The sequence below is a fragment of the Trachurus japonicus genome, chromosome 24 (genome assembly GCF_045865225.1).
Source record: "Trachurus japonicus isolate A0001 chromosome 24, Traja_1.0".
In the NCBI taxonomy this organism is placed as follows: Eukaryota; Metazoa; Chordata; class Actinopteri; order Carangiformes; family Carangidae; genus Trachurus; species Trachurus japonicus.
In genome coordinates, this window is record NC_140930.1 from 20,105,817 (window position 1) to 20,121,209 (window position 15,393).

At 41.3% G+C, this 15,393-nt stretch overlaps 1 protein-coding gene across 2 annotated transcripts in view; it reads right to left on the reverse strand.

The window, feature by feature from the left end:
* ankrd6b (ankyrin repeat domain 6b) overlaps window positions 1-14,832 on the reverse strand; it is a 41,782-nt gene extending 26,950 nt beyond the window's left edge. For both annotated transcript variants that reach the window (XM_085770552.1, XM_085770551.1), the window contains exons 1-2: window positions 14,606-14,832; window positions 1,099-1,443 (exon numbers count right to left, since the gene is read on the reverse strand). In XM_085770552.1, the coding sequence (XP_085626678.1) occupies window positions 1,099-1,224 (126 nt within the window). In that variant the 5' untranslated portion in view covers window positions 1,225-1,443; window positions 14,606-14,832. The remainder of the gene's footprint in view (window positions 1-1,098; window positions 1,444-14,605) is intronic.
* Between the last annotated feature and the right edge of the window lie 561 nt (window positions 14,833-15,393).

Consider the following 15,393-nt stretch of genomic DNA (forward strand, 5'->3'; position numbering starts at 1 on the left):
GGGATTTAGAAATAAAAGCCTCGCTTCCCTCTTGTGGTCATAGCGTAGGCTATATTTTTGATATATAAGTCGCTTCTGAATATAGGTCGCATGGGCAGCCAAACTAGGAAAGAAAACGCGACTTATAGTCCGGAAAATACGGTAAGTCTATATTTTAAGCTTGTTTGTAGCGGAAGCTCCCAGTGTCTCAGTTCACTGCTCTTCCGGCAGAACAATTTCTTCAATACGCTTCAATACAAGAGGGACATTACAGACGAGTAGTATGGAGGTATTTGGATGTTTTTTGGTGTGTCTTTTTGGATGAAGAAAAGTGATATCCATTCACAACCATTATATGGACAAATACTGCTGCACGGACCCCCCTGTAACTCAGAGAAGGGACGGAGGACTCTGAAAATTCTCACAGCTCTTAGTTGACATGAGGGTGAGTAGATAATGAGTGAAATTTGAATTTTGGGTGAACTATCCCTTTAAAGGAGTTTTGTACCGAAAAATTACAGGGATAATTAATTGTATAGTACTATTCACTCATTTCCAAAAATAGAATATAACGCTAGCACCATCCAGTTGATGTCTTGTAAGTTTGAAGCTGTATGCCCCTTTTACACATCAGAAGACATTCCCTTATTGAATGATAGTTCAGTTCTGTGTTCCTCCTAAAATCTGATTTGCTTTCACAACGCAAACAAAGTACACAAGAGTTGGACTGTAAGCGGCTCGAGACCCAAATTTCAAAGCAGTCCCTGCCCGGTGCCAAAGCTTCATTGACAGCTTTTAGCTGAGAAAGCGCCCTTTGTTTCATAAAGAATGGGTCCACCTGTTGAATACAAATAGAAAGAGTGACTGTCGCTGTGACATCTTCTCAAGGACCAAAGTCGCTCAAATGGAAATTCTGACCTGACTACAGTAACGGGGGGAAAGCCGCCCAGTATCAGAAATCCTCTGAGGACCAGGAATATCCAAAGTTCATGGTCAGTAGTGGTCAAGAAGATACTGATTGTTGAGGGCCAACATGTTAGAGGAACCAACTCTTCAAAACTAAATGAAAAAATAAAAAAAACACAACTGTATTCAGCACATCCACAAACACACACTCACCTTGGTGACTGCTACTTTTGCACCCTTGTTGATAAGCTGGACCACATTGTCAGCTTGTCCCTTGTGTGAAGCTACGAGGAGGCGCTCGGAGAGTGCGAGGACCTCAGCCGCATCCTGCTGGCTCATGAAGCGGGGCGAGTGATGCTGCCGTCTCCAGACACAGTGCTGCTGATGGTGGAGGGAGGGCAGCTGTAAGGACAGTCTCCGGTGCCCTCTAACTCATGGTAAGCTCCGTCGCGGTCCTTCGTGTCAAACGGGAGCTGGAAAGGCCACCACCGTGCTACCGACTCCTCTGTTGCTACAAGCTCCACAAACTGCCGGGATTCGTCCCCTTCATCCTCTCAGCTGCAGGGAAGAGAACAGGAAACACATGCTGTGAAAACAATCCAGCATGTGCTCGACTCATAGTAAGCTGGCAAACAGGAAAACAAGGGAATGGGCAGAGCGAACTGCCATCACCACTGTCCAGGTTGCTAAACCCATACAATCCTCATGGGATCATGTGAGCTGGACAGAAATAATCTGCAATGAGAGCCAAAAAGAGGGGTCAAATTTGGTCACAGAGTGCCTGCTGTACAGCAAAGCACAGTGAGCCAGAACAGAAATTACAAGAGCAAAGAGTGTTAACCACTAGGGCTGTCCGAACGAACTTCGCTATTCAAACAGAATTCGATTTATTTTTAAAATGAAAACATTTCAAAGGTGGAAACTGACGTTCGAACATGTGCCTTCCGCAACGACGCAAATTAACGTTGTGCGTTGCGACATTCAGGGGAGTAAAGATGTTGATAAAACAAACAATTTTGTTGTCGATGTGCGTCGAATTTACAAGCGGAGTTCTTTTAATTGCCCATTTACTTGGCTGCGGTGTACCTATGTGTTCCCACACTATACGTACTATACCTTTTTTTTTTTTAATCGATCGAGCATTTGCATGCCAATCAGTGGAGAGCGATCAGAACAGATCGCAGATCAACTGCTATCCGTTGCACCACTACTTATAATGTTTGATTTCCCATTTGAAGTTTTATATTGAGTTGGTAAAAATTAAGTCTGTTGAAAAAGTTGTTACATAATGGATTTGGTTGGAATGCCCTTTAGTGCACAAGGGACCTAAATGCTAAGCTGCTATAGGTAGCCTATAGGCCGAGCAAAAAACAACAACAACAACAAAACAAATTAAAAATTCAAATATAATATTTAACATTAGAAAATCTAATCTGATTTGGGGGGATGATTGACAGCCCTTTTAACCACCATTAACAGCACAGACACAATTCTGTGGTTTTGTTCTAACCACAAGTAAAGGAGGCTGACTCACCACAAAGTGTCTCATCTTCTTTCTCATCATCATTAAAATTTGTAAACTGACAGACATGCAGCTGTCATGCAATGACTCGATCTCTACAGGCTCAGAGGAATGCACTCCTGTCTGATAAGGCATTTCATGAATCTGACAAATAGTTCCTGTTTTCTACCAGTTTTCTTCAATGTACTGTTGACATTATATTACTGTGAAACTCTGTGTGTAAGTCACACTTTCCACCCCTTTTTTTCATCTAAAAAGTTGGGTGCGGGTTATACGCCGGTGCTCATGGTTTGCCCCATTGAACTATGTGGTTCAATTTTTGCATTCAGTTAAAGATTTGGAATTAAATTATGATATACTAATTCTTTTGAATCTATTAATTAATCTCAATGTAAGAGTTTGTTTGTTTGTTTGTTTGTTTTGGTTAAAAAAATTTAACTTTTTTATTTTACTCAGTAAATCTACAGAGAAAATGTGAATGAAAGATTCACTGAGATATTTGTTTGCCCTAGATCTAACAAATCCAGGTATTTCAGCAACTTGGAAATGCTGGCCCCAGCCATACTGTTTCTAATTAGTCTGAGAATAAGTCTGAGAGGAAATATTCCTACTTTTTATTCTAGTAAAATTATCTGACAGCTTTAATTACTTGTTCATTTATAGATTTCAACATTATCGATTGTATATTGAACTACCCCGCCATCACACAAAATTGTTGAATCATCATCATTGTATTCTGCACATGAATGCATGAATAATAATAAACAGTCATAAGGAAACATTTTCTGCCATTTGCCATATTGTATGACGATATATGACTAATTCGACATTTTCCACCTTAGTGTGTATTCTTTGTGATGGCTTAGGCCCCCCAACCACTGACAACCTCATCTCAAATAACACTGTAAGTAATGTGAATGACCAAAAATGAAAGCGGAATACGTTGTGGTGTACACCATTGGTACACCAAATGGTTTGTAGGAATTCCATTGCCACAGGAACATTACTAAACCTACAGCACAGGATGTGAGAGACAGTGAAAACAACATTTTCAGCTCGACACTAATTGTACAGCTCCACCCCACAGAGGAAGAGACATGTCCCATCTGATCCCTGGAGTCTAATCTGTGATGACAGCCCCTCTAATGACTGTGTTTTTCATTACAGCATAGAATGAGACAACATGGTACAGATGACATCAACAGGACGGATTCACATTGCTGCAGGCAAACATGGCTAAATCCACAAAGAGAAATGGATTATTTCCAAGATGTTTGCCCTTCATCTCAACTCGACCGTAAAACACAGCTGTGCAATACAGTTTCTCTGCCAAATAACCTCCACTGGATACAGTCTCAATTTTCTAACTCAACAGTTATCACACCTCTTACATCAACCCTGGTTAAGTAATGCAAGCACGCCTTTTTTTTAAGAAGATATGATATACGCTAAATTAAATAGTTTTTGTATTTAATTTAGATCCTAGAAATTTCAGAAGATAGGGTTAGGATTTCTAATTTGAAGAGGTTCACAGACCAATCCTACTGATATAATTGTGGAGGAGAGAGAAATGTCAACATCAAGATCAAATCATGAGCTTGTACTGATAGTATCAGTGCCACCTGTGGAGTCAGGAGCTGAATAAACACACAAATGCAAAATAAGCTTGGTGGAGAAGAAAGCAAAAAAAGATACAGACACCAATCAGATGATGAAGGTGCAGGTGTATGTAGGGAGGAGCCAGCTGAGTGAGTGAAGAAGGAAAAGTGCTTCTTTCAAACACTATGGCTAATGCTGAAAGAATAGCTACTGCAACACAACAGCTAACGAGAGGACTGCTACTGTATGCCATGTGACTGATGCAGGCAAAGTGGTTACAGACAATGGGTCCATACAGTTTTAATTAGGGCTGGGACGATATGCTGCTTTTTTTTTCATATATTTTTCGGGGCTTTTTCACCTTTAATGGACAGGAGAGTTGAGAGAGAGACAGGAAATGGGAGGCAGAGAGGGGGGGAATGAAACGCAGGATAGGGCCACTCGACACAGGAATCGAACCGGGGCCGCCTGCAGCAAGGACCTCAACACATGGGACGGGTGCTCTACCAACTAGGGCTGCACGATTATGGCCAAAATGATAATCACGATTATTTTTGTCGATATTGAAATCACGATTATTAATCACGATTATACATTATGTTGGATAAAACATGTTTTTATTGCACTTTCTATTTGAAACAAACAATAGGCTATGTGAACAAGGCTTTCGGTTCAAAATAAAACGTAAAATAAAAATAAATAATAGCCTAAAATAAAATTTACCCAAGACAAAGGGCTAGCGAAAAATAAATGCCATTGCAGAGTGCAGAGGTGTCATTCTGTACAGTAGCGTACAGATACTTGTGTAAAAAACAAAAAATAAAAAATAAATCTGGTAGAAGTAGCTGCTGATTCAACTCCTTTACTCAAATAAAAGTAAGAAAGTACAGGCTCTGAAATGTAATTTCAAAGTAGGCTATAGGTAAAAATTAATTTTTGCCATCAATGATACACAGAGATGTGTGGGCAAGAGTCTGTCCAGCATGGACCAAAGCACAGCACGGGTGGTTCAGCAGCAATTTGGAACGAATTAAAAACATTTAATGAACAGACCAAGTGTTTTCACACAGGCAGCGTCCAGCAGGTCGGCCTAGCTCAACTGTGCTGCCACCAAAACGGCCATAGATCGCCGTTACCGGCCGTTATGATCACGGTCGGAACGTTTTAATTACACAATGTAATATGTAATTAACACCAAAACGGCCGCGTGGGGTGACGGGGTCTCGGTCCAGCTTTGAGACCACCACCCCGCAGCCCGACCTCGATCCCATCCAGAGAGAGACGGCGACAGTAGACAGCCTGAGGTGCTGACTGACCAGACACAGACACACGTCATGTCTACTGTCACCGTCTGCTGCCGACATCGTCTCACTCTCACTTCAGAGTGAGATCCATACAGCCTATGAGTGAGACGTAACACCGGGCGCAGAAGGTGACACAGTACAGCAGCATCTGAAGGTGCCGACTGACCGGCCGGGACACACACTCTGGACTGTAAACAACATGTAAAGGGAGGATGCGCTCACTTGTTAGTTAGGCAGCTTCATGGAGCCCTGACCTCTCGTTCGCCCCCTGGTGGTTGGCGGACTATTGGTTGAGAAAGCGCTTGATTTGATATGCAGCACAGCCCGTTTTTTTACATGTTAATAATCGTGACGATCATCTTAATTTAATCGTGGCAGCCAAAATCGTGATCGTGATTAAAATTCGATTAATTGTGCAGCCCTACTACCAACTGAGCTAAACACCGCCCCGATATGCTGCTTTTCTCCCGATTCGATTCTTTTTCTTCTTTGCTGCCTGCAACGCTGTGTATGGAAGCCTGTAAGGGCACGCAGAGAGACGGAGGAAACGTTAACAATAAAAGTTTGTGAATCGATCCAGAATTGATTTTCCCCCCACTGACTAGGTAACTTGTGCTGTTGGGGGTATCACAAACAAAACTCAACAAACACTGACATTGTAAAATCATGTGGGATCAGTGATCTTGACCAATGCTGCACAGCAGTGTCAAGTGTTGTTTTATATCAAGAAAGTCTGCAGGGCTGAGGAGAAGGGCCTGGAAAAAGCCACTCCCATTAAAATATACATATATTATTAATTCATTCAAGCTTGAACTTTGAAGTTGCACAGCAACAGCAAGTGTTATTGGCTGCAATGTGTGCCAGACAGTCCTCGCTACCAAAGCCTACGGTTGACCAGTTATGCAAAAGAAACTTGTTTGTGTCGTCCCTGTCTCATTGGCACTGCTTGGCCTCACTGTCACAGACAGACAACCACATGAGGTCTAACTGAATACAATAATGGTTTGATGGATTCCTGTGGTGATGATGTTAGAGGCAAAACAAAACAAAAACTTATTTTACAAAGCAACTGCTGTGTGACACTTGGATCACATAATGGCTTACACTGAGGTGTTAGTTTGTGGTTTGTGTTCTCAAAAGATGGGTAGTTTCATATTTTTTAAAAACCTCACTTCAACCTAAAAGCACTCTATGAAATATAATTCTGTTAGTGCTCAGTAAATATGTTGGACTGAAAATATCCCAAATATGCACAGTCTAAAACTGAACCACTTTAACCTAAAATGATTTAAAAAAAAAAAAAAAAAAAAAGATTACTAGAAATTTCCCTGCTGGCAAGTGGCAGCTACTGTAATAAAGTCTATAAGAATCCCACAAGTGGACACATCAGCACAATTCAGGATCATATGCAGAAGTGCTAAAAAGAAGATGACAAATTTCCTAGAAACATTCCCAAAATTTAAAATTGGACCACACAAAGTGTGGAATGCCACAGAACGTATGAAAAAGCTTTTACAAAAAGCATTTCAACAACCGCTTCCTGCCAGCTGAAAATGAACAAGATTAAACCAAGGGGGGAGTTCTCTCTCCCCAGCTGCATTCCAGTTTATTCTCCAGAAGATCCTGCTCAGTCAGAGACCCACACACACAAAGCAGGCCTTGCAGTCGCAGTGAGGCCTCGAACGCGCCGCTAGGCAACAGGGCTTTGTGCAAACTTTTAGGAACTCAGGACTCAATTCAAAAACAAGAAATGCCAAGCCCTCGCTTTTCACATGGCTCAGGGAGGAGGCCCTGGAGAATACTTATTAACCTGCTCGCTCCTGAAAAACAAGTGCCTTGTCTGCCTCCAATCTGTGTCGTTTTCCTTCCCAGAAAAATTAGGGAAGGCTAGGAAAAACATAAGAGCTCTTTACATTTGTTTTTACACTGTGCAAAGAGTTTGAACAAGAGATTTTGTTTGGGAAGAAGTCATTGGGCCTTTTTAAGCTTTATATGCAGCTGCAATCAGGGTTCTCAGATCAGTTTCATGTAATAAGTCTCAAATCATTAAAATTGTGAAAATAAATGTTGAATCTCACAAAAAATAGCATTAAACTTGGTTGTAATCAAGTTACAACTAAACCTATATCCCCTATATCAGTTAGGCATGAAGCTGTGACTGTGTAGGACACCATTTGTCCCTGATGCAATCCTACAGCCTACTTCTTCATTTAATTTCAGATGAAAAAAAATATTATCTTGAAAAGTCTGTGATCTAAAATATGTTCATTGTCAATTCTCACATCACTTTCTTATTATGCTGTAGTAAGTACGCCACATGCCTCTACCTGGGCTTTTCCATGACACAGTCATATAAATAAACCCTGTCATCACACTTGCCACACACTGGCTGAATAAGAGTCCTGTTCATCTGCTAATACGCTCTTTGAAATCAAACAATTTGTCCTGTGAGGAAGTTTCAGATGATTGATTCTCTTAAAGGCCTGAAAGTTAAAACACAATCCAACTGACTAACTGGGAAAATCTGGACTAGACACCTGCAACACTGGGTATCAATGATGTTCTCTGGAAAAAGGTGAACACACATCTGGTAACTTGTACAATCAAGTGCCAGTGAGGCTGAGATCCTGGGCAAGGTTATCAACAGGTATAACTGTTGGATGCTTTTCAGTGCTGGATTCCTAGTAGGATTGTTTTTGCACTGATTTTGTGTTTAGTCTGGTCTTTGACTGAACACTTTATTTGTTTTATTTTAACTGAGACCAGAGATCTTGCTCTCTCTTTCTCTGACAATCATTTACCTCCAAACAGTTTTTTTTACAAGCCGAGTTGGAAACTAAAATCTTCCACTGTGTATTCACAATGCTTTGTTTGCTCACTCATACACACTCTTTCCTTCCTGTAGATAGGAAGCAACTAATTCTATCTCTCTACATCACACTCGCCTGCACCTGGTCCAGTGTTTTCTTTGTGTCATAGAATGGATTAAAAAACAAAAATAAAGGTAAAGCAAGGTGCATAAGCAGCTGTTTGAGTTGTCTGTGCGGCTTCTCTACATTCATGTGAGTAAATCTGATTTGCCTGCACTGATTCTGACAGTATAATGTCATCATAGGCTTTTCCTTTCTACTAGTGATACAAAGGATCAGTGGGATCACAATATGATTTGTGTGTGAGACAAATGGTCAGGTTCACCTCTATGGTTTCCCCCGGCCGCAGATTTCAGTCAAATCTCAGCCATCTGTCTTTTCTGCACCAGTTAGGGACAAAGTGCCAAAACCAGGTTGACCCACTCACTAATCCCAAGATTTGTTTCAGTGATAGCTTGCTCAGTGCACCAGTGAAGGAGAGATCTGTGCTGATTGGAGCACAAGTACAACAAGGACCATAAATACTCCAGAGAATGCCGGACAGATACTTACGACTATATCATTTCAAGCACTTGTGCATTTTGTGTGGAGATGTGGCAGCCTGGCGTGCTTTTGGCTAATCCTGGGGTCAATGCTGGAAATAAACCTTCTGTCATCCATGTGACTGCTGAGCCAGATGTGATAGCCATCTAAATAAGCAGTGCAGATGTCAACCTACGCAAGGCTAAAAACAGCATGCAAAGCCTTTTATTACAACTGTACTACGAGTCATGGGATGTTTCAAGGACCTTAAAAAGACCGGTCAAGCAGTATTGAAATTTTAAAATGTAACCATGCCAATGGACAATCATCTGTGATCAACGACCGTCAGCACAACTGCTGATAGCTTATGCTTTTGCCAATGTCAAAATTAAACTTGCCTTATTTTCCCATTTATTTATTAAAGTATCTACAAAGAACTTTCATTTTGTGTTGATTTTGGCGATCCCTGTGGACAAAAGTGGCAGTGTTTTACCGGAATGAAGGCTGCATTTCCCATGTGCTCTAGTGCGGTTTTTGTAAAGATGCTATCCGGCTTCTCGCGTGCCATCTCTGGTCTGAGTGCTGTCAATCGTTTCGTCCGGTGGACCGACCTGACCACTGCCTCCCGAAGGTATAGAGTTACACTATTAAGAAACATCTTATCTTCCCACCGAAGACAGCGGATGGAAATTAGTCTTACTGGCTAACTCTGGCTCACTTAACAGTTTTTTTTTAAATACTACTGATAAGTGTTGCATTGTCCCTGTCAAATAAATCAATAAATAAATAAGATGGCCTCATTTGCTGTTGTAGGTTATACAGAGACATCAGCAAGAAACTAGAGACTTTTGCATAGACCGGTAGTTAGAAGTTAGTTGCTGTAAGTTACTATTATCAATTTGGGTTGGGTAGTTATGTATTTGACATCAGATGGTCATGGTTTATGTAGCTGTATACACTGCTGCATGAAGTTATGTCTAACAACTGTTATATCATTTGTTACAGTATTTGGTAGGAGTGTGAGAAAATATTGATACACTGAAATATCGTGACATTTCATTTTGCAATACTGTGTCAATATTCAAAAGCACTGAATTGATTTTTTATCGACAATTAACATGCAAACATTCACATAGCGGTGGTTCATTTCTGTGTTGCATTTCAAACTGTGACTGATGGTTGGCAGCAGTTATTGACTGCTCTGCTCAAACAGAACAATGAGATGTACGTACAGGTCTGTGGCTCATCGCATGCTCAAGCATTAGCTAACTAAGAACAGTCAAAAAATAAATAAAATAGGGATGTGAATCTTTGGGTGGCTCACGATTCGATTCGATTCCGATTTTAAGGGTCACGATTCGATTCAAAATCGATTTTCGATTCAACCGATTCGATTCACAAATTGATTCGATTCAACCGATTCTTGATTTTATTTTTGCGATTTTTAGTTTGCTTTATTAACACCAGACCATGTGAAAAAGTTGAATGATGATGATGTCTACAGACTATTATATCAGAAGCCATATTTCCCCCAAAAAAATGCACATCACATGTTTCAGATTTATTCAGCAGCAATATATTTGAACCATTTTAAAGTAAACTGCTACATGAAGCTGATTTTATAGGCTACTCTCTTTTCAAAAGCCTGGACTGAAGGGATGGATGTGAATATTTGGGTGTCTATTCGATTCAAAATCAGTTCTCATGCACATAGACATGTATCACCTGTAACAAAGGCGCTGCTAAAAAAAAAAAAAAAAAAAAAGACGGCACTCCGCTCTCACGCCAGCTCACCTGCAGCCTGTCTGACTCTGCAGCGCCACAGAGGAGCTGCTGCTGCTGGTCCTCTCTCTTCAGCCTGCTGTTTGGCTGCACTTTGCATAAGTTTAAAAAAGTTAAGATCTAACGTCACCTGAGCACCGATCAGCTGATCCAGAGCGCAGTGGATGTGGCTGCTCAGCTGGAGCGCATGTGTGTTTAACGCAAAAAAAAAAAAAAAAAACTGCGATCGTCCTCTTTCCTCAATAGAGGGTCGGGTTGCTGATGTACACATGCCTAGCCACAGACATTCAATAGAGCATTTAAATCAGATCAGTTAACGTTTGTAGGCGGTTAACGAGCGTCTTTTAGCGCCATGGCGATGGCGTGCTGCAGCGCTGTGTACGACTACGGCACAGTGAGGGCGCGTATTGAGACGGAGGAAAATTAATTAAAAATCGATTTTTGAAGATTATGAATCGATTCAGAATCTTAGAGAATAAGAATCTCGATTCTTACATGAATCGATTTTTTCCCCCACCCCTAAAATAAAAATATATCGTCTTGCTCATAGTATCGCAAAATACCGCATCGTTGCCCCTGTAAAGCGATATGTATCCTATCACCAAATTCTTGCCAATACACATATTTGGTAATCAAAATATTTGCTCTACGTGTACAAAGTCTGTCTAAAGGCGTGACAGAACCCACAAGCCAAATCTAAACATCATTCTAACTTTTTGTCCAAAACCAAAAACATTAGACAGAATATCTCAAGAAAGGTATGGGAAATACCATCTTCCATTATAATGTAAACCTAGAACTAGATCTCTCTCAGACACCCCTTCCTCCACATAGCCACTTACTCTGATAAACACTATTCATGATGTACTATTTCAACCACTGAATTAACACATAATTTCAGTTGTGGACCCAGTGCTTTCTTTAAATAACTCAACAACGACTGTTATTATACCCATAATAATAACAGAAAATGCACACTTGCTTGCTACTAAGGACTAGTCCCCCAGTCAACATAACTGGTACCTGGGGCAGCTGTGGCTCAGGATGTGGAGCAGGTAAATCACCAATCACAGTGTTGCTAGTGTGAGCCCCAGAGAAGTCAGCAGTATAAAAACTCCTAAAGCCTCTTTTCTTATTAAATAGAGGGGGGGCGCTATTCTAACAGTGATATTCACACAACCCCACCCCCTGTGCAGGGTAAGGCTGAAAATCACAGGACATATAGTCAGCATATATAAGTGTCCTTGAGACACTAAACGCTTCTCCGTGGTTTGTGAGTAAGTGTGTGTGATAGAAAAGCCCTATAAAAAAATCACTGTGTGTACTTTGTGAATGGCTGAATGTGGCTCGAGCTATTTCAGTGTTCGGCAAGACTCACAAATACAAATCAAATGCTCACACTGTTGAGCGCTGGAATCCATACAACAACAATTCCCCCCACTTCTTTAATCCGCAGCACTTAGTGAAAGCAGATGCAGAGTCTGAAAAAGAGTGAGGGGACGCACGGCCGTTAGGTTCATTGTTGTGAGCAACAAAGGGTTAAGTGGCATTTAAAGCCCCTGCAAGGGAAAAGACTAAATAAAGCTCCTTTTTTTCTGCCACAGAGATATTCACTTGCAGGTCCAGGGGCCTCAGTGGGAAGCAGAGCTATGACAAACAGAGAGCTGATCCCAGGATTTGTCCCATTATACTGCAACCTGAGGCTGGATTTAAAACTCTAATGTGTAAATCTGATTACAAGGAGATGTTATCTCCTTATAGGATCAATATCATAAATATAATATATTATAAAGTACTACAAAAATGAATGTGATGGTTTTGACATTGATTTTCAGTCACAGAGTAAAATGTGACTCGGCAGATCTCAGCATCTGTAATTGCACTTGGCAGCAGACACTGGCGATGCGGACACCATCTCACCATCTGACAGACAAATCTAATAATCACCTCTCATGCAGTGTCTAGTTTCCGGATTCTGTAAAAATGTGCCCTAAGCCACACAACCCCGCCTTGTGGCCCATTAAGACTCATTATGTGCCCATTATGCACCTGGTGACCTCTGACCTCGTCAGCACTGTTCTGTGCTGATCATCCCCCCCGGGGAGATGAGCAGATGGACACACGGATGAGGCTGTTGTTTGTACTCTAACTGCATGGATGCATTCATCAACTTCACACACAGCACACAATGCAAGGCTGCATTAATGTCGCTGTACTCAGGTGGAAACTTTCCATCTCCAAATTATGTAATATTCCTAGGTACAAAGGGTTTTAATTGAATTAAAAAAATAAAAAATGGGAACAGCAACTGGGAAATAAGAAAATATCACAACACTATGTCCAACCTTGAGGTGCATACACGGCAGTAACAGAGGATCATGTTAGGTCTCACTCCTGTTAAACAGCAAACAGAAATCTCAGGCTACAGTAGGTACAGGCTCCCCAAAACTGAACAGTTAAAACTATAAAACCTGCTGTGATGTGATCACCCCCGTCATTTTTGAATACGTCATCTTCTCATCTGTGTACTGTTGCTGACCATGTGCATCTCTTTACAGCCACAATTAAGCAAAAGTCGCCTCAAACTGGTTTCATCAGCAGTCAATTGACCTTCACCGGCCTCCTTAGTTGCCAGATCTGAGCTGACGTCTCTGCAGAAATGATATGATGCAATCATATCAACATGGAGCAGAGCCTCAAAGGGAAGTTTTCCAGCAAACTGTGACATGCCATGCCAGAGAGAACTGATCTTGTTTTGACAGCTCTACCAAGTAGGCTATGTTCCCACTCCAGTCAAGTGCTCAGCTTGTGCATACAGGTATGAGAAAACAGACAGTTCACACTCACGCTTTATCTTCAAAATCTCACTAGGACCACCTCTGTAGAAAAAGAAAGAAGTCACCCTAAAAAAAAAGAAAAAAAAGAACTGCAGGATAGAAAAACCCTGCAGCCTATCTTGACCTTTACTGCACCCTGAACTCACCACAGCCCAATAAACAAATCCCATTCAGATTAATTCACTTAATCTAGATTCTTTATTAGGCTACTACCTGAAAACAACAAATTCCTCTGCCTTATTGGTTTAAATGGCTGCACTGTGCTGCAGCCATTTAAACCACTAACCATTATCATTATAACACATTACTGACCGGCTTCTTAATGAGCTCATACCTTTACTGTTAAATACCCTCAATGTGAACCCCCGTAGACTTAAATATTTAGGTTAAGCCTCAGGATAAGGTTAGGTGATGCTGAGAAGGTTTCACCTAAGCCTACTTTATTTTACATATTTTCCAGGGGTTGGAGCCTCATTTGCATAAGCACAGGGTTATTTTTCAAAAGTCCTGATTAATTTTTCATGTGGTTAATTTATTCTTGTTTTCAGACATCACTACAGAGACCTGACCAAACCTCAATTTAATTAGTGATAGCCTACATTTCATGGGAATATCATGTTGTGTAACAGTGGTTGACTCCCTTATGGGGAATTACTTAAGCGTTAAAACACAAACACGCGCACACACAGGGGAAGACCTTGGCAAGTGCACACAGTAGTGAGCAGCACAAACACACCAAAATAGCAGCTTTAGTTCATCTTAAAAATACTAATTTGAAAACAAAAAACACCAAATAAACAGAGTCTCGTGTATTTGACAAGCACAGAGATTTAGTACAGCCAAGACAGAGGCGTACATTAAAAGCGTTAACTAACATTGAGTAAAGTCACTTTATAGTCACACAACATTACCACAGCAGGTAATAATAGTAAATAGTAGCCCCGCGACTTGTAGCTGGGGGTTAATGGGACTGAGAACTGCAGGGCAGGAGTAGCTAGTGATACAGTAAAGTCTGTGACCATAAAGGTCGTAATGAATTCACCAAAACACGGAGGTTAGGTTACATAAAGTTAGGCTACACACACCGACTGTTAGTTAGCTGACTAGCTAACTGTTCACATTATTTGAATGTCGCTCAGACGTTAATTCAAGTCAGCAGAAGAGAACGCTCCAACCGCGGCTCCAACGTACGTACCGACCGTTTAAACCCACATACCGTATCTCTCATACAGAGAAAAAACAAAACAAAAGAAAACACGACCAACATGAACACAAGAGGCTTACCTCGAAAAACAACCCGTCCCACAAAGTGTCGATTCGGGGCGAAGACGGTTTAAACCTCGTCCGACGTCAGTCCCACACAGAGCATGTTGTTAGAGGGGAAACTACAAAGTGAGTGAGACCAACACACACACACACGGTCTCTGCTGCTGCTGCTGCTGCTGCTGCTGCTGCTGCTGCTGCTGCTGCTGCTGCTGCCGCCTCCCTCTCTGTCCCATTTACATGTCAACACCAACACACTGTAGCTACGGTCAGGTGAGGGGAGGAAGACACAGGACCGTCCACCGGGCCGCCCCCCTCCAATGAAATCAACGCCTCTCCAAAACTATTCACCGCCTTCACACACTGATTACTGAGCCGAGTGAACACGCAAAGTCCAATATTTTCGACGGGTGACACAAGTTTTATAGCATAGTCTAAGAAATTACTCTGGAGTTCAGGCAGGGAAACCTCAAAGTTAATTAATTAGGCTAACATGACAGAGGACATAATCGATTAGAATAACTCGGTCCTATAGGCTATAGGCCTACTAAATATTTCAACAATCTAATTTTGCAATTAGGCTAATGAAAAAAAAAAAAACTGGTCAAGACAAAACGGACGTTGTCTGTCAAGGAAAAACTGGATCACACATTTCACATAGTTTCACATAATGCGCTCTTGTTGGAGCATCTTTGCCCATGCATGCATCATCATGACAATTGTAGGCTATGGTGAACTAATGACCAGTAGCCTATTCTTAACCTTTTGTAGTTTTAGGACTAGGCCTAGGCTATAGCCTACAAAAAGCA